We start from the raw sequence: 19547 nt of genomic DNA on the forward strand, positions 1-19547 counted from the left end.
TATATATATATATATATATATATATAGATTAGTGCACAGCCGCACGTGAACCCCCAGCCCAAATGCAGGATAATGTTTTTTTAAATAAAATATAGTATTTCCAATAGCCCCCCTATTGGATAAATTATTTTTAATTTATAGCCCAAAAAATTAAAAGCCAAAGTGTTTTTTTTTAAATAAAAAAAAATGTTTGTAACTTTTTTTTTATTATTTAACCGCACTTGTGGTTATAGCCTGATGCCTGTCATTATATTGTTCATTAGATTTGCCTGCAACCTGCTCCCAGCCTCCAACCCATCCCTATACTGTCTTAATCGCACAGTTCGGCCTGTGCAACAGACAGTGCGAGTGAGCATAGAGGTGGTGCTAACGCTCCGGATACGTGACATCATTACTACAGTCACAAGATGACGCTTGATGAAGCTCCTCCATCTTAACCAGTGACCAAGTTGGAAGTTGTTAGCATGAGCACTGGGTGTACCGTAGAACTTAGTCAGACTCATGGAAGTTAATTATTTTATAACAGCAAAGCTACTTACCTACGCCACTGTATGTATATATATATATATATATATATATATATATATTGTACTCAAAATCTGTCATAAGATATGAGATCATTTTTACTTATTTAATATTAGGTAGGTGCCTGGAATTTAGATTTCAGAATATCTTTCTCTAAGGCATTATAAGGGGAAAAAGGTATGAACCGTTTCAACAGAAATGTGTTTTTAGAACAATCTGTTTACTTTAATTTAAATGATGCCCACATTTATAAACAAACAAGATGTTTGTGCATTTATATAGCTACATATACTAGTATTATTTAGAATTTTTTTCTAAATGACCAAGCTCACAGATTAGTTGGCCCAGGGGTACTGCCACTCTCTGTCTACTACTAATTTTCATTTATTTTGTATGATGAGGAGAGCCATAGGTGTCCATAACATGTGGGATATACTTTCTGCCACCAGGTGGAGGTCATGAACCCTCACAAGAGCTTTCAATCTCTCCTTCAGAGGTTGAGTGAGGTGCTCTGCAATCAATATGTTGTTATTTTCTAAATTATTGAACGCTCAGACCTTAATTGAGACCCTGTACATCTCTTCCAGTTTCACTCAAAGAAGAGTCACAAGACATGAGAATAATGGGGAAAATAAATACCTCTCTTAAGGCATGTCAGTACTCTCATGGGTAAATCTCTCAGCCATAACTGCCCTTTGGCATCACAGGGAACCCGTCCCTCAGCCTCCACCAAAGGGATTACAGGTATATCCGCTAATATCCTCTGCAGTATCTTTACTTGCACCGGATGGGCTCTCTTCTGCATCAGCATTCTTTGAGGGAGAAAGGCCTCAGCAAGCTGGTAATATCAGTGGAGGGGTTTCTGCAGTCAAGGTGACTCAGACACCACATATAGCCCAAAAACTATCACTGGTACTCTATTCCATAGGTACTACATAGTTTAGGGGTTTCCAGCCCTTTCACTTGGTACTTTACCTATGTGCTTAACACCTAAAATGTAGGAATTAGGACTCCAAATGTTCCCATATTATTCTCTAGATTTATCAGCTCTCTTATGTTTTTCTCCCCAAAAATGTATTTTAACACATTTTTTAAAATGTGTTACTGTCTCTTTAAGAAACAGTAACATATTTTATGCAGTTAGCGGTTCTCTTCATTTTGATATCGATTGGGATGGGAGTCGGTTAGGGACCCTCTGGGCAAAGTTTTATTTAAAAATCAGTGCTTGATGTTTTTTACTTCAGTCATTTGAATTTACATCGTTAGGGTGGTTAGCCCCGCCCCCTCTCCGTGGGGTCTTTTTTCTTCCACTGCTCTGGAAGCTTCTGTAATTTTTTTTATGTTATTAATTTTTTAGGCCTTAATTTCTACCTTATATGGGTTAATAGGTGTATTTAAGGGCTGTTCATTGCATTATTTAAATTAATACAACTGTTTTCTACATTGTACTTCAATATATACCCCCAATTAATATGTCTGACCCTGTTTGTTTTGCAAAACTGTTCCAGTGGACCAAATTTGTGTTCCAAGTTTCCAGTCTCCAAGCTAGCATTCTGTTAGTTTGCCTGGCAGACATTTAACACCCATGCCTGTCTATTTGACTCAAGGGGATAACACAGATTTTTCACCTGAGTTTAAAAATACTTTACAGAAAACTATGACAGAGCTGTTAGCGGCAATCTCAGACCAAGAAAGTGCAAACGTAAATCTGGAAATTTACCTCATACTTCCTGTCATTCACAGGGATTGAGCATCTAGCTCTGTTGCCACCTAGTTTACAAACCTCTCACTCTGATAAGTCCCTTTCTGAGTCTTCTGAGGGTGAAATCTCCTCAGGTAATCCTGAACTGGTAACTGAAACAGAGCCTGATTCCACTTTCAGATTTAGAGTGGACCATATCTATTTTCTTCTACAGGAAGTTCTAAGAAACACCTTAGAAATGTCAGAACAGAATCCAGAAATTCCAAAACCTTTAAATAAGTTGAATCAGGTTTTCAAAGCTCCACCACTTTGTTAAAGACTATATTGCTAAAGAATAGAAGAAGTCAGGCATTCCTTATACTGCTTCTAACAGGTTCAATAAGATGTATCCTCTTTCAGAAAAGAATCTGAGAGCCTGGGAGGTGGTTCTTAAAGTGGATGGAACTATTTTCACTCTAGCTAAATGCTTTACAATCCCCATCGAGGATAGTTCCTCCTTTAAGGACCCTATGGACTGAAAATCTGAGTCTTTGTTAAACAAATGATTTTCTCAATCAGCTCTTCAGCTTAGACCAGCAGTTGCAATCACTTGTGTGGCTGCTGCAGCATCTTTTTGGTGCTATTCTCTTTCTCAGATGCTTCCAGAACAGTCACCTGAGAATATTCATAACTGCATTAAGGTCCTTAAGGTGTCTAATGATTTCATATGCGATGCATTTTTTTACATCATTAAAATTGATGTTAAAAATATGCCTATTGCTGTTCTGCTAAGAAGAGCTATATGCCTTAAATCCTGGTCAGCTGATATAGTCTCTAAGAATAGACTTTTGTCAATTCCCTATGAGGTTAAATTGCTTTTTGGATCAGAGTTAGACTCTACCATTAAAACTGTTAATGGAGGTAAAAGAGCTTTTCTTCTTCAGGACAAGAAATCTATATAAGCAAACTAATCGTTTTCATTCCTTTCACTCTCCCAGAGATCAGAAGTCCTCTTCCAATCAGAAGTCTGACTTCTCCAAAACTTCCTGGACGCCAGGATCCTCCTGGTCTAAGAATAAACAGACCAAAAAGCCAACTCCAATTGGAAATCTGCATGAAGGGACAGCCCCCTGTTAATCAGTCAAATTATCTCTCTCATGGTGGCGGACAGTTCTTTTTTGACCCTTGGTGCCTCATTTCTTTGGCCTACCTGGACTGTGGTCACTACAGACGCAAGTCTGATAGGTTGGGCTGCTGTTTAGGAGTTCAGCTGGCCTATTTAATTCCCCCATTTGTTCTTCTTCCAAGAGTCATTGCAAGAATTAAACAGGAATTGACTTCAGTGATTCTCATAGCTCCGACATGGCCACACAGAACTTGGTATGCAAATCTCATCCAGATGTCCACTTTTTGTGGATGCATAAGTAGTTGGAGAAAGGCATCCTCACTCTGTAACCCCCCCACCCCACCCCCACCCAGCGGTGTAACTTTTCAACCCAACTGGCTGTGCACTGCAATTAACTTTATTACATAAGTAACCTACCTTATCATATTTATGAGGAATGCACTTTTTATTACTACATTTATACCTTATAATTATCTTCTGTTAGACCAAGAACAAATTAAATACATTTATTCAAGAGACATTTCAAACCTTTTTTTTTTCTCTGCAGCTAATTTGCAACTGCTGTAATATGTTATAAAACTTTATTCTCCAGTTAATCAACACATTGCAGTTGAACTGGCGCTTTAGCGTAACTGCTTAATTTAAAATTTAATTTAATTTCAAAATGACATGCAGAAAATGTTTCACTAAAAAAAATCTCATTGCAGAAAGTGAAAAAAAATCTGCTTCTGGGGCTTAAAGTTATATTCTTTAAAGTTAGTTATTTAGAGTCTGACAAATTTCAAGGGGTCCCTAAGTAGTTCAAAATGTTGTTCTAATATAACATTATAAAACCAAGGTTTATCATGTGAGACCCATGAGTGGTCTCCTTTATTGTAGGATGCCTTCTGTCATTGTAATGAGGTCCAAAAATGGCCTCCTGAGTGTATTGGAGGGTCATAGTTTGTCTGGCATGCCATTGCTCTGTGGTTCATTGAAATTATTTGCTATTGTATTCTAATTATGTTCCCTTATGGTATTATTTTTGTATGCTTTGATTCAAACCTTAATAAAAATAAATAAATAAAACAAATAAATAGAACTATGCTTTATAAAAATCTGTAATATATTTTATAAAATGCATAATCTATAGTTAATAAATACAATCTGTATAATATAAAAACTTATTGCAGTTTATTCGTTATTTAAAGGGACATTAAACCCAAAAGTTTTCTTTAATGATTCAGATAGAGAAAACCATTTTAAAAAACATCCCAATTTACTTCTGTTATCTAATTTTCTTCATTCTTTAGATATTCTTTGTTGAAGAAATAGCAATGCACATGGGTAAGTCAATCACACAAGGCATCTATGTGCAGCCGCCATTCAACATCTAGATATGCTTTTCAGCAATGGATATTAAGAGAATTAAAGGGACAGTCAACACCAGAATTGTTGTTGTTGTTTAAAAAGATAGATAATACCTTTATTACCCATTCCTAAGTTTTGCATAACCAACACAGTTATAATAATACACTTTTTACCTCTGTGATTACTTTGTATCTAAGCCTCTGCAAACTGCCCCTTAGTTCAATTCTTTTGACAGACTTGCATTGCATTTATCTTAAAGGGTCACTGAACCCAAATTATTTCTTTCGTGATTCAGATAGAGCATGTAATTTTAAACAACTTTCTAATTTACTCCTATTATCAATTTTTCTTTGTTCTCCTGCTATCTTTATATGAAAAAGAAGGCATCATGATCTAAGCTTTTTTCTTGGTTCAGTACTCTGGACAGCAGTTTTTGATTGGTGGATGAATTTATCCACCAATCAGCAAGGACAACCTAGGTTGTTCACCAAAAATGGGCCGGCATCTAAACTTACATTCTTGCATAGCAAATAAAGATACCAAGAGAATAAAGAACATTTGATAATATGAGTAAATTAGAAAGTTGCTTAAAATGTCATGCTCTATCTGAATCACAAAAGAAAAAAATTTGGGTTCAGTGTCCCTTTAATGTAATCTATATGACACACATGAATAACGCCCTCTAGTGGGGAAAAACTGTCAAAATGCAATCAGATTAGAGGTGGCATTCAAGGTCTAAGAAATTAGCATATGAGCCTTCAACTAAGAATACCAAGAGAACAAAGCAAAATTGGTGATAAAAGTAAATTTGTGATAAAGTAAAGTTGCAGATAAAGTGATAAAGTAAAGTTGTTTAAAATGACATGCCCTATTTGAATCATGAAAGTTTATTTTGGATTTGACTGTCCCTTTAAGCAAATTAGATAATAGAAGTAAATTAGAAAGTTGTTTAAAGTGACACGCTCTTTCTAAATCATGAAAGAAAAAAATTGAGTTTCATGTCCCTTTAAGCCTTTGGCTACCAGGAATTTCAGAGAAAAACTTGATTGAAGTACTGGAGAATTTGCAATGCACAAGAGTCTTATGCTTTTTCTCCTTTCACTCTTACTCTCCAGGCTGGCCTGCGCACTTTGCATGACATTGGGCCTGAGATCCGGCGAGCTATATCTGGGGATCTAACAGCTGAAGAAGAGTTGGACAAAGCCATGAAGGAAGCTGTGTCTGCAGCATCGGAGGATGACATCTTCAGGGTATGAAGAAATCTGGTCTCAAACACACTAAACAATTGTTAGGCAGCACAGTCAGTTATGAAAACTTTGAGTCTACCCTTTCAACACAAACTATGCAAGGTTCTGATATTCAAACCTACCCCTAAATAACCAATGGAGAGCATAGATGGTATATATTTCTTTCGTAAAATGATTATGGTCCACAGTCCTCCATAACATATGTGATATACTTCCCGCCACTAGGAGGAGGTCAAGAACCCATATGACAGATTAAAATCCCAACCACCTCCCATCTCTCTCTTAGTTTTGTTCTTGGCCTTGTAGGAGTAGGTTGAGAATAGAGGTGCTTATGGATTTAGATTTGGGAGCTCAGACCAATTTGAGACCTAGAATACCTGGGAATTATCATTCACCAAGAAGACAGAAGAGAAACTTCACAGCAGGTAAATGATACATGGACATAGGAATACCCTGTTTTGTGCACAGTATATGCCTATGGAATTTCAGCCATAACTACCCTCAGGTGTCGCGGGGACTCGTCCTTAGCATCCCACTGAGGGACACAGGTATTTCCTACTGCAATCCTCTGCAGTACCTGATACCTATTCTGGATGGGCTCTCTACTGAATACTGCTACAGCTGCATTGCCAAGGATTTGACATGTGTGGTAAGCCACTGGAGGGGTGATGCGTAAGGTAAGTGACTTTACACAGCACACACACACAGCCCAGAGGCTATTTGTAGGTACTGTGACACAGGTACAGCATAGCCAGGGGACTTAGCTTGCTCTCCTCATGACACACTTTTTACTTTTTTCAGGTCCCTACCTACCCTATTCTTATCGTGGACATAGTCAGGTAACACTTTTGCCCTTCACAGCCCTCTGGCAGCTCAAGGGAGATATTTATGGAATTTTTTATAAAAAATAGTCGGCTAGATTACGAGTTTTGCGGTAAGCTTAAAAAGCAGCGTTAACAGGTCCTAACGCTGCTTTTTAACGCCCGCTGCATTTACGAGTCTTGCAGGTATAGGTGTACCGCACACTTTTTTGGCCTTACCGCAAACCGACTTACGTAAAGTTTGTAAACCCTTTTTTCTATGGGACTTCCATAGCGCTGGTATTATGAGTTTGTACTGGGAGACCAAAAAGTGAGCGGTACACCCTATACCGTCAAGATTCCTAACGCATTTTTTAAGTCAGTAGCATAAAACTCATAACTAAAGTGTTAAAAAGTACACTAACACCCATAAACTACCTATTAACCCCTAAACCGAGGCCCTCTCGCATCGCAAATACTATAATAAAATTTTTAACCCCTAATCTGCCGCTCCGGACATCGCCGCCACTAGAATAAACATATTAACCCCTAAACCGCCGCACTCCCGCCTCGCAAACACTAGTTAAATATTATTAACCCTTAATCTGCCGCCCCTAGTATCGCCGACACCTACATTATACTTATTAACCCCTAATTTTCCGCTCCGGACATCGCCGCAACCTACATTATATTTATTAACCCCTAATCTGCCGTTCCCAACGTCGTCACCACTATTCTAAATTTATTAACAACCCTTTAAACCTAAGTCTAACCCTAACAAACCCTAACTTAAATATAATTTAAATAAATCTAAATAAAATCACTATCATAAACTAAATTATTCCTATTTAAAACTAAATACTCACCTGTAAAATAAACCCTAAACTGACTACAATATAACTAATACTTACATTGTATCAAGCTTAGGGTTTATTTTTTATTTACAGGCAAGTTTGTATTTATTTTAACTAGGTAGAATAGTTATTAAATAGTTATTAACTATTTAATAACTACCTAGCTAAAATAAATACAAATTGACATGTAAAATAAAACCTAACCTATGTTACAATAACACCTAACACTACACTGCAATTAAATAAATTCCCTACATTAAATACAATTAAATAAATTAAATTAGCTAAATCACAACACGCCCCCCCACTAAATTACAGAAAATAAAAAACAAATTACAAGATCTTTAAACTAATTACACCTAATCTAATAGCCCTATCAAAATAAAAAAAGCCCCCCCAAAATTAAAAAAAACCCTAGCCTAAACTAAACTATCAATAACTTTTAAAAGGGCCTTTTGCGGTGCATTGCCCCAAAGAAATCAGCTCTTTTACCTGTAAAAAAAATACAAACAACCCCCACAACAGTAAAACCCACCACCCACACAGCCAACCCCCCCAAATAAAAGCCTAACTAAAAAAAAACTAAGCTCCCCATTGCCCTGAAAAGGGCATTTGGATGGGCATTGCCCTTAAAAGGGCATTTAGCTCTATTACTGCCCAAAGCCCTAACCTAAAAAATAAACCCACCCAATACACCCTTAAAAAATCCTAACACTAACCCCCGAAGATTCACTTACCGGGAGAAGTCTTCATCCAAGCGGCAAGATGTCCTCAAGGAAGCCGGCAGAAGTGGTCCTCCAGACGTGCAGAAGTGGTCCTCCAGATGGGCAGAAGTTATCATCCAGACGGCATCTTCTATCTTCATCCTTCCGACGCGGAGCGGCTCCATCTTCAAGACATCCGGCGCGGAGCATCCTCTTCAAACGATGGCTTCTTCGGAATGAATGTACCTTTAAGTGATCCAAGATGGCATCCCTTAGATTCCGATTGGCTGATAGAATTCTATCAGCCAATCAGAATTAAGGTAGAAAAAACCCGTAATACCAGCGCTGCAGGTAAGTGAGCGGTGAGAAAAAACTGCACGTTAGCACCGCACAGCTCATAACGCAAAACTCATAATCTAGCCAAGTGATTGCTCAGCTGATCAATAGAGGAAATTCTTGTTAGACAGGGGAGCTTGTCTTATGATGAAGGAAAGTATTTATTATGCTTGGTGCACATTATATAATTTTATTACACTTAAAATAGCTTTGAACCCTTCTCTGAGGTATTAGCTTCTCTCCCGGTGGTAGCCCCACCCCCTCAGCGTCCCTTTTTTTCCTATTCGCTAAAGAGCTGTAACTAGGCAGAAAACATCTTAGGAAAATATAGGGCAGTAATTTCTAAAGTGCTGAATTAGTCATTCATTTTTCTAAACACTTACCTTTGTAGGAGCTGCCAGGCAGTTACATGGGCTAGAGTCTGGAGCCTGGGAGCATGTAAAAGTGTTAAAGAAGGTATTAAGCTTACACACTATGGAACAAAATAAATATGTCCCCATTAATATCAATGTTAACACATTAGAGGAATCATTTACTGATAACCCTCCCTGTTTCAGTATGTCAGGTCAATGCACTCTATTACAGATGTTTTTACTTTGACTCTGTTAGAGATATTTACCTCAGATTGTGCATGCAAATCAGATGCAGCTTTTTACTTTCTCTAAGGAATTATGTACTGTGTATGTTACTCAGGAGGCTCCTACTCATTTTACCCCTGAGTATATGAATAGCTAGCAAGGCTAAGGCAGTATATTTCAAGATTATTATTATTGAGTTTTATTACACTCCCTGTTGATAAAGCACTTCATGCTCGATATACACAGATGAGTAATCTCTTATTCCTTAGGGTTCAGATTTGATAACATCCTCTATGCAGGTATTTTTGTAAAGCCCTCTACAGCTGTACATGTGTTATCTAAGATTAAGAACATAAGAGATGAAGCTCCATCTAAAAACAAACACAGGTTAGCGCGGTCTAGATCTAGACCACACTAACCTGTGTTTGTTTTTAGATGTGGCTTCACCTCTTATGTTCTTAATCTTGGATAATAAATTTAGAAGATTTTAAACTTTTTGTGAACTTTCCTTTGTCGAGTGCCAATGCACACTACTCTTTGGATACCTATGCTTATATACATATATATGTAGGTGTTAATATATGTATATACACATATAAACACATACATTTTTATATATATATTTTTATTTTGCTGCCTAACGCTGCAGAAATTACCCCCTGTGCTGTGCTAGGTGTTTTGCCATGTCTTTGGGCATGAGAATAAAGCTCCTATTGGAGCCTATGGAAGTGTGCTCTCGTGAGCGCAAGGCTTCCAGGCAATACAAACACAAGGTCACGTTCACTTTGCACTTGTAATAATATTACTCACAAAAGTGCATTATTGTGCTCCACTCGTAAGCTAGACCATAATGATTTTTAAATAGGCAGACCTTTCTGTCTCTGTAGATATGTAAGACATTATGGGTCAGATTACAAGTGGAGTGCTATCATTAGCGCTAGGAGAGTAAACACGATCGCGAGACCACGGTGATCTTTATGCTCAAATCCATATTACAAGTGGTGCGCTGTTCAAATTGGCGCAAACAACAGTCACACACCACACCGCAAAGTAAGGATCTGCACCAGGGGTGTCAAATTGGTGGCTTGCAGGCCTCATGCAGCCCACAACCTAATTTGGTGCGGCCCACATCACCTCCATTAAAATAATATTAAAATAATAATTATAATACGGTTATTACTTAAAGAGTGATTGTGCTAACTGTTAAGGATGCACAGACGTGCAACCTCCATTCAGCTCTCCATTATAATGACTGTATCCCTTTGTTCCGGCATTGCGATTTACTTGTTGTATGGTGAGCAGCTGCACTATGGTAGTGAGATCATTATAACCCCTCAGCCTTTAACAAGTAACATTCGGCCAGATTACGAGTTTTGCGTTATGAGTGGTGCGGTACTAACTTGCACTTTATTCTCACCGCTCACTTTCCTACAGCGCTGGTATTACAGGTTTTTATAAACCCGGCGTTAAAAGACAACAAGTGAGCATAGAGCAAAATTGTGCTCCATACCGCACTCCAATACTAGCACTACTTAAGTCAGCGGTGAGCTGGTTGTACGTGCTCGTGCATGATTTCCCCATAGACATCAAAGGGGAGAGCCGGCTGAGAAAAAGTCTAACACCTGCAAAAAAGCAGCGTAAAGCTCCATAACGCAGCCCCTTTGATTCCTATGGGGAAACTAAATTTATGTTTACACCCAACACCCTAACATGAACCCTGAGTCTAAACACCCCTAATCTTACACTTATTAACCCCTAATCTGCCGTCCCTGACATTGCAAACACCTGCATTATATTTATTAACCCCTAATTTGCCGCTCCGGACATCGCCACCACCTACATTATACTTATTAACCCCTAATCTGCCTTTACGGACATCGCCGCCACCTACATTATACTTATTAACCCCTAATCTGCTGCCCCCAACATCGCCGACACCTACATTATATTTATTAACCCCTAATCTCCCTCCCCCAATATTGCCGCAACCTACCTACATTTATTAACCCCTAATCTGCCGCCCCCAAAGTCACTGCCACTATTCTAAATTTATTAACCCCTAAACCTAAGTCTTACCCTAACCCTAACACCCCCTAACTTAAATATAATTTAAATAAATCTAAATAAAATTACTATCATTACCTAAATAATTCCTATTTAATAGTTATATTGTAGCTATCTTAGGGTTTATTTTACAGGCAAGTTTGTATTTATGTTAACTAGGTAGAATAGTTACTAAATAGTTATTAACTACAGTTTTGAAGATCCGACATCCATCCTCAACGAAGCCGGGAGAAGTCCTCATCGAAGCGGCAAGAAGTCCTCAACGAACCCGGGAGAAGTCTTCATCCAAGCCGGGAGAAGTGGTCCTCCAGACGGGCAGAAGTCTTCATCCAGACAGCATCAAGACATCCAACGCGTAGCATCCTCTTATTTCCGACGACTAACAACGAATTGGAACAGCCAATAGCATGCAAGCTCAATCCTATTGGCTGATTGCATCAGCCAATAGGATTTTTTCAACCTTAATTCCGATTGGCTGATAGAATTCTATCTGACTCGTAAGGGGCAAAAGGCTGCTAAGAGAGCAGGAACATCTTAGCTGAAAAAAATTGATTGTCAAGGCTTACTTGGTGGTGGTAAAGTCGCCTCCTTGGTCTACACCTCTAATGACACCTAAACTAAGAGAGAGATGGGAGGTGGGAGGGATTAATATGGCTTCTTGGCCTCCTCCTAGTGGCGTGAAGTATATCCCATGTGTTAAGGAGGACTGTGGACCATCATCATCCTGAAAGAAAATAATTTATCAGGTAAGCATACATTTTGTTATTGTTATGTAGCACAGTTTATCATAAAGACTATGCTAATCAAACATGGTCTGCAAAGCACATTACCACTCACTAAGATAGTCACAAACTACATAAAGCATGCAGGTTGCCCTTTATCTCATGCAAAAGGAGAGCATTTTTAGAGTTCCTGAAACCAAACAAGATTATAGAACATTATTACATAATCTATAAGGAATTGTACAGCAAATTCAACACAGTATATTGTAATTTTGTAAATCATAGTATAATGTCTATAACATTGTAAACTTTACTGTATCACACTGTATCCCTCCCTGTTTCATACTGCATCCTTGTCTTCATCACAATTTATACCACTGCACTTCTCACAGTTATTTATTTTCTCTCATGCTCAGCATTTTATTTTATTTTCTATATATGCCGTTGTATTACTGGCTATGTCATGTTTTATCCTTGGTTTGTATTGTATTTTTTTTTATCATTGTATAATACCTATATCGAATGAAGCCCATTTTATATTTAACATACAACTACGTATTATTTGCTTTCACTATCTATATATCACTCTGTTTCCCATTATGTCATGTTATGTTGCTTCTTGTATTACATTGTATCCTTGCTTTATTTATCATTGTACCTTATGTCACATGGAATCCTTGCCCTGTATCACATCATACCATATTTCTCTAGAGAGCTGGAGGACTGTTTGGGAACCATGTGAGCTATTACCAGAGTGAGGTTCGGAGTGCATTTCCCCAAACCTTTACTACCCAGAGGCCCTTGCACATCAACAAGACTTCTGGGGGTCCAGGAGACATAGATTCTCCATCTCATGAGAAACTGGTGGATTCGACCTTTACCCCCAGCAGCTATTCTTCCTCTGGTTCCAATGCCAACATTAATAATGCCAACAACAAGGCCCTGGTGCGCCTCCCCAGCCTCCCTTCATACCAGAGTACTGTCTGCACTGTGGAGGGACAGAACCATCCTGTACGTGCTCACCGCTCTTGGAAACTTAGTTCTAAAAGGTGAGAAATTGACTGACACATAAGAACTTTCCTTAGGGTATCTCTCTGTATACTTTTATTTCATCAATATGATGCAACCCTGATATAAAGGGTCTGTCTTATCTCTAGCCTTGCCCAAGGATAACTTTTATTTTCATTTCTCTCCCTGCTAACCTAGGACATGTAATTGTGAAGTCTGGGGACGGTAAGTGCATTAAATCAGTTCAACAAAAAACTCTCATTGGTGAAGAATTAAACTAGTGTTACAGATATTAAAAAGTGTAACTACAAAGTAGCATTAAAAAAGATCAGGCAGTACAAAAATGTTTGATACTAAAAGTAATGCAAGATAAAGACATACAAACATATACTCCAATCACCAGGCACACTAGAATGTCCCTTAAAATATAAAGATAAGCATCAACTGTGTTTCATAAGTGAAAAATTTAACATTGAAGGCAACAGTCTAAAAATAATTCTAATTTGCAAAAAATAGGTCAGTAAAAACGTATTACTTGTAAAAAGAACAACTAGCCATAGTGATAGCTATTAACATAATTACACCAAAGTGGCTTGTTAAACACTTCTGACACTAAGGGCCTGATGATCGCCTACAAGGCATTATATTGTAATGTTTATTTATCTCCATTACATCTAGAACCTGCATAATATGGTAAACAAGCTAAAATTGTATTTTCTAAAAATCTTTGTAGGACCTCACTGACAGAATCTATAATCTCGCCAGAGCGGAGAGCTTTAGATTATCAGGCCCTAAATGAGGGCATAATATAACAACTTTGTCATGAGATAGAGCACTGTGTAAGATAGCTGAGAAAAAAAAAACAATGGTGCCACATCAGTCTCACTAGGGGCCCAATGATAAAAGCATCCTCATCAACAAATTTATCAGGTAAGCATACACTTTGTTTTCTTTCATAAGATGACGAGAGTCCATGAGCCATCACATGTGGGATCCTATACTCGAGCGGTGAAGTCCACAAAACCACCATGAAATATATTGTGAAAAACAGTTAAAGGGATACTGAACCCAAATTTTTTTCTTTCATGATTTAGATAGAGCATGCAATTTTAAGCAACTTCTGTATTTACTCCTATTATCTTCGTTCTCTTGGTATCTTTATTGGAAAAGGTTGGAATGTAAGCTCAGGAGCTGGCCCATCTTTGGTTCAGCACCCTGGCTAGCGCTTGCTGATTGGTAGAGTAAATTAGAAAGTTGCTTAAAATTGCATGCTCTATCTGAATCATGAAAGAAAAAAATTGGGTTCAGTATCTCTTTAAGGCATGTAGAGGTATTAAACTGGCACTGCCACCTTCAGAACTTTCCTACCAAAAGCAGCCCTAGAAGAGGCAAAATGGTAGACTTTGGTAAAGGTATGTACAGATGACCAAGTAGCTGCCTTGCAAATCTTTTCAATTGAAGCTTCCTTTCTAAAAGCCCACTAGGTAGTGACTGCTCAGGTAGAATGAACAGTAATTTGTTCAAGGGTAGACTTCCCTGCTACTAGGAATGCTTTGCGAATGAAAGCTTTAAACCAAGCTGCCAAGGGTAGACTTCCCTGCTACTAGGAATGCTTTGCGAATGAAAGCTTTAAACCAAGCTGCCAAGGTGATTGCAGTAGCTTTCTGTCCCTTGTGGGGACCTGAGGAATGGATAAACAAGGAAGAATTTCTGACTCATTACTACATCCACGTTATGAAATAATCTCTTTTTGGCGTCTTTTTGACAAAGACAAAAAATAAAATTTCCTGATTGATGTTTTTAGAGGAAATAAAGAGTAGTTTATTCTTAAAATTGCTTTATCCTGGTAAAAATCTGATAAGGAGAATCACAAGAGAGAGCAGAAAGCTCTGATACTCTTCTGCCCGAGGAAATGGAGAACAGTATGTCCAGACCATCCGTAGGTTCATACATCTGAGCCTGAAAAACCCTCAATACCAAGATAAGATTCCACCAATGGCGGCTGATAACATTTTTAGTTGGTGGAGCAGAATATTCTGCACCTCTCCCATACATTGCACACAGGTCTGTAAATATGTTCTATGCTGGGATTATTTAAACACAGCAGTACTCCAAAGTCACAGAATATAATTTCATAGGACAGGGCTCAAAAAAAATCACAGTGGGCCATGGCACCACAGAACAACAAAAAATATTGGTGTACATCCAACCACTTAAGTCCACTCTTTCATGGCATATTTGTATATGCTTCTGTCTGCCAAATATACTTACATAGCTTCTAATAAGATTTGGATAAACATCTCGCAATAATATTGGCTTATATTTGAGCTGCAAAAACAAATATACTTATATCTGCTAAATATACTTACATAGTTCAAATAAAATTGAGATTAACATCTCGCAATTATATTGACTTATATTTATGCTGCAAAAAAAAGATTTCTGTAAAAAATGCCTTTAAATGAAATGGGATCTTAGTCACACAATATGATCATATTCTGCTAAGCCAGTCACCACTTACAAGGTGTCCCATATAGACTGGTCCTAACACTAACCAGTTTCCACACTGCAGCAAGTCATGTCTACACAGTGTGAAGCTTTCTAGCTTATTAAGTATATTTATCTGGATTACATCTGGGCTGGGTGGCGTGCATTAACCAAAGGGGAGGGATTTGGTCAGCTCCCTATTTAAGAGATACAACAAAGGTTTTTTTTTGGTTAAGCACACCACAAAAGGACTGTTTAATCTTAACACACATATTGTGGGAGTGCTACCAAAGTGACCAGAATATTCTGCACCTCTCCCATACATTGCACAAAGGTCTGTAAATATGTTCTATGCTGGGGTTATTTAAACACAGCAGTACTCCAAAGTCACAGAATATAATTTCATAGGATAGGGCTAAAAAAAAATCACAGTGGGCCATGGCACCACAGAACCTAGAAAATTGACTGTGGTGCCAAATACAGTGTCCTGGTGATGGTCCTTCAAAGGGGTGAGCTGCAGGGTTCACAGCCATCCTAGACCCTATATATAGACCAATATCAATATGGTTTACCAGTCAACTGAAGCTCTATACACACACTCAATAGTAGAATAAAGTCACTACCCAAAAATATGAAAGAAAAAAATACTGTTGTTGATTTACACTTTTTAAACAGATGCCAAGTATGGTTAACAAATGATGTTGCTACCCTTAGTAGAGTTACTATAAGTTACATAAGAAAAAGAAAAAAGAAAGAAAGCACACAAGATACTAAATGTTATACAAAATAATAACTGTTGCTTAAAATATGTTGCTTAATGGGACAGTGTACTGTAACAATTCACCTTAAAGAGATGTGAAACCCAATTTTTTTTTTCTTTCATGATTCAGAGAGAGCATGCAATTATAATCAGCTATCTTTTTTACTTCTATAATCCATTTGTCTTTGTTCTCTTGGAGAAAGAAAAGCTCCCTTACCCCCAGTAACAGTGGAAATAATATAATCTAAATCTGCCCCAATCTTTCCTTGAAAATAAATATTCAAGAGTATAGACTTAAAAACTGCATCAGCAGACCAAGATTTTAACCATAAGGCTCGCCTAGAAAGGACAGACAAGGAAATGCTTTTAGAATTATTTCTTATGTTATTCAAGATAGCATTGCCATAAAAAAGGAATTGATAGATTTAACCCAAAAGGTTAAGAAAACCTTTTTTATAATAATCCTCCGAAATCTGATAAAAAAAACAACAACTATCCAACCAAATGGAAGCAGAAACATCAGCAATAGCTGGACTGAAAAGTTAACCTGCCTGTAAAAAAACCCTACTATGAAAGGTTTCAAGTTTTCTATCCAAGGGTCTTTAAAGAAGTGCTATCCTCTGGCCAGAGTATAAATGGCACCATCCACCTTAGGAACAGTTTCCCAAAGCTTAATATTAGAAGCAGGAAGAAGATACATTCTTTTAATGCATCAGCCACTGGAAAATCTCAGAAGAATCCTTCTTAGGTTTAACATAAGAATTTAAATGACTGGTAGACCCCTCTTCAGCAACAGAAACTGAAAGTGATGGTAAACAATGCTAAGACTACTTTACAAAAATCAATACCTGTGTATATATATATGCAAACTGCATATTTATACATTTTTAAAAATAATGTATAAAATAAATAATTCATATTTAATGACCTGTCACTCAAATATCATTCCTCCGCCTTCTGTAAAGTATCGTGCATCAGCGATGTGACTTGCAGAGTGGGTTGTACTGCCCTGCACATCATTATAGGGTGTAGTTAACCGAAATGATTGACAGGGTTCATAAGAGATTTTCACTCAGTGCGCGCTCACGATAACACAATTTCTACGCATGCTCAAAACTCTTACATACCATTATAACCATTATAAATTTTCCATTATAATGATTAAAACATTTGATTGTCCTTTATGCATTGGTTAAACTCACTTATTAATAAAGCATTAGTAAATGCTTTTCTCCTATTTATCAAAGGTCTTGCGAACCTGATCGGACAGTGCAGATCAGGTCTGCAAGACCTCACTGAATGCGGAGAGCAATTCACTCTCCGTATTCAGCATTGCACCAGCAGCTCACAAGAGCTGCTGGTGCAACGCCGCCCCCTGCAGGAAGGTGTCAATCAACTCGATCGTATTCGATTGGGTTGAATTGCGGCGATTCCTGTCCGCCTCATCAGAGCAGGTGGACAGGGTTATGGAGCAGTGGTCTTTAGTCTGCTGCTTCATAACTGCTGTTTCTGGCGAGTCTGAAAACTCGCCAGAAACACGGGCCCACAAGCTCCGTTTGGAGCTTGATAAATGGGCCGCTTACAATCTTTCTGGATAGATTCCAAGTATACATTGAATCGTAGTAGTATTTAGTGTTCACTTAGACATCACTTTGTGCGGCCCCGACCACTAACGCGCATGTGTGAAAATAACACAAACGCACATAAGGAGACATGAATATAATTGGACACTACAATTGCTTGTAAAAGAAAATTTTGTGCATGCGTGTATCGCACTATGTATTTTTACATTGTGTTTAGGCTGTCAATTGACACGCAATTTGATTGGATATAAACAAAAAGCTGTAAAAAAAAGTACTGTTGAGTAGGGTAGAAGGGTTAACAGTGCTTAGAACATCCTACAGAGCAATATTGTAAGTAATAGAAGGTACAAAATAAAGGGAAAAAAATTAAATAATGTTTAAATATAAACCTGCTTTCATTTGGCACTTACTAGTTCAGCATTGTTTACCATCACTTTAATTTGTAACGCAAAACCTCCTTTAATAAAGATCAAATGTGATCAATCTAAAACAAAAAGAAGCAGGTTCTGAATTAGAGACAGGCCCCTGATCATCAGAAAAACTTCACCTTCGGAAGCCTCATTAGCCTTATGAGACACAGGAATATTGCTAATAGTTAAAGGCATATCTTGTACTGACCTTTTACATTTACTTGAAGGCAGAATGACTGCCAACATTTTAGACACTGTAGCTTTCATAAATTCCTTAATGTCAGGAGTAATTTGAGCTGGAACATTTCTGTATTGAACAAACAGAAGGACCAATAATACGTTTTGAAGCAAGTGCAGCATTAGATTAGTCTGAATGCATCAAAACTTAAGGCGCAACTCACATAAGTATGAAGAAGTATAGAAAATAGGTAAGAGTCCAGCACACTAGCCACCACACTGTGCTCGCTGCAGGGATAGAGACCAAATCCCAGAGAGAATCCAAAAAATGCAATGAAGCAGCAGCACCAGTTCCAAAATATTTATTCAGAACAAGGGAATAAAAAACACTATGTTGCGGGGCTCACCCCTTAATCATGTGTATATTTTTTACAATGCAAGTTCACTTTACTTATACCTCTCAGGTGTATACATTCACAGGTGTTTCTAAAAAACTTAACTAATTACTCAGCATCAGATATCACCACCTAGTGGAGAAAAAAATCACATCACAAATTATATATACAAAGGTAAAAATTCCTATATAATTGTCTCAATTAATACCGAAAAAGAAGAAGATTCAAGAAATAGTTCATCTTAAACCTTAAATTTTAAATTTATTTTAACCTTTCTTTAATGTTGGCAGAAAAAGAATAAACCTATACAAACAGAGACTAATCCAGATCCCTATTAAGACCCCTAGGGTGTAGAGTGTCAAGTTTAAAAATCCAGAACGCCTCCCGTCTCTTTAATATCATCTCCCTGTCTCCACCTCTCCTAGGTCTTTCAATTCTTTCTATTATCTGAAATCTTAATTGAGAGATTTGGTGACCGGCCTTAATAAAATGATTAGAGACAGGGGCTTCCTCATCACCCCTCCTAATGTTGGATTTATGTTGGCTCATACGCTCTCTAGCTTTTCTGGTGGACTCACCTATATATATTAATCCACACGGACAATTAATAAGATAAATTATAAAATCAGAATTACATGTATAATAATCTTTGATGTCAAATTTTGCCCCTGTGTGAGGGTGAGTGAACTGGCGTCTCTTGATCATTTTACTACAACTGAAACATCCCAAACAGGGATAAA

At 37.7% G+C, this 19547-nt stretch overlaps 1 protein-coding gene across 1 annotated transcript in view; it reads left to right on the top strand.

The window, feature by feature from the left end:
- CACNA1C (calcium voltage-gated channel subunit alpha1 C) overlaps positions 1 to 19547 on the top strand; it is a 1426303-nt gene that overhangs the window by 1299455 nt on the left and 107301 nt on the right. Inside the window, 2 exon segments of the mRNA XM_053719677.1 lie at positions 5798 to 5932; positions 12699 to 13036. Coding sequence (XP_053575652.1) covers positions 5798 to 5932; positions 12699 to 13036 — 473 coding nt within the window.

The sequence above is a fragment of the Bombina bombina genome, chromosome 6 (genome assembly GCF_027579735.1).
Source record: "Bombina bombina isolate aBomBom1 chromosome 6, aBomBom1.pri, whole genome shotgun sequence".
NCBI classification, from domain to species: domain Eukaryota; kingdom Metazoa; phylum Chordata; class Amphibia; order Anura; family Bombinatoridae; genus Bombina; species Bombina bombina.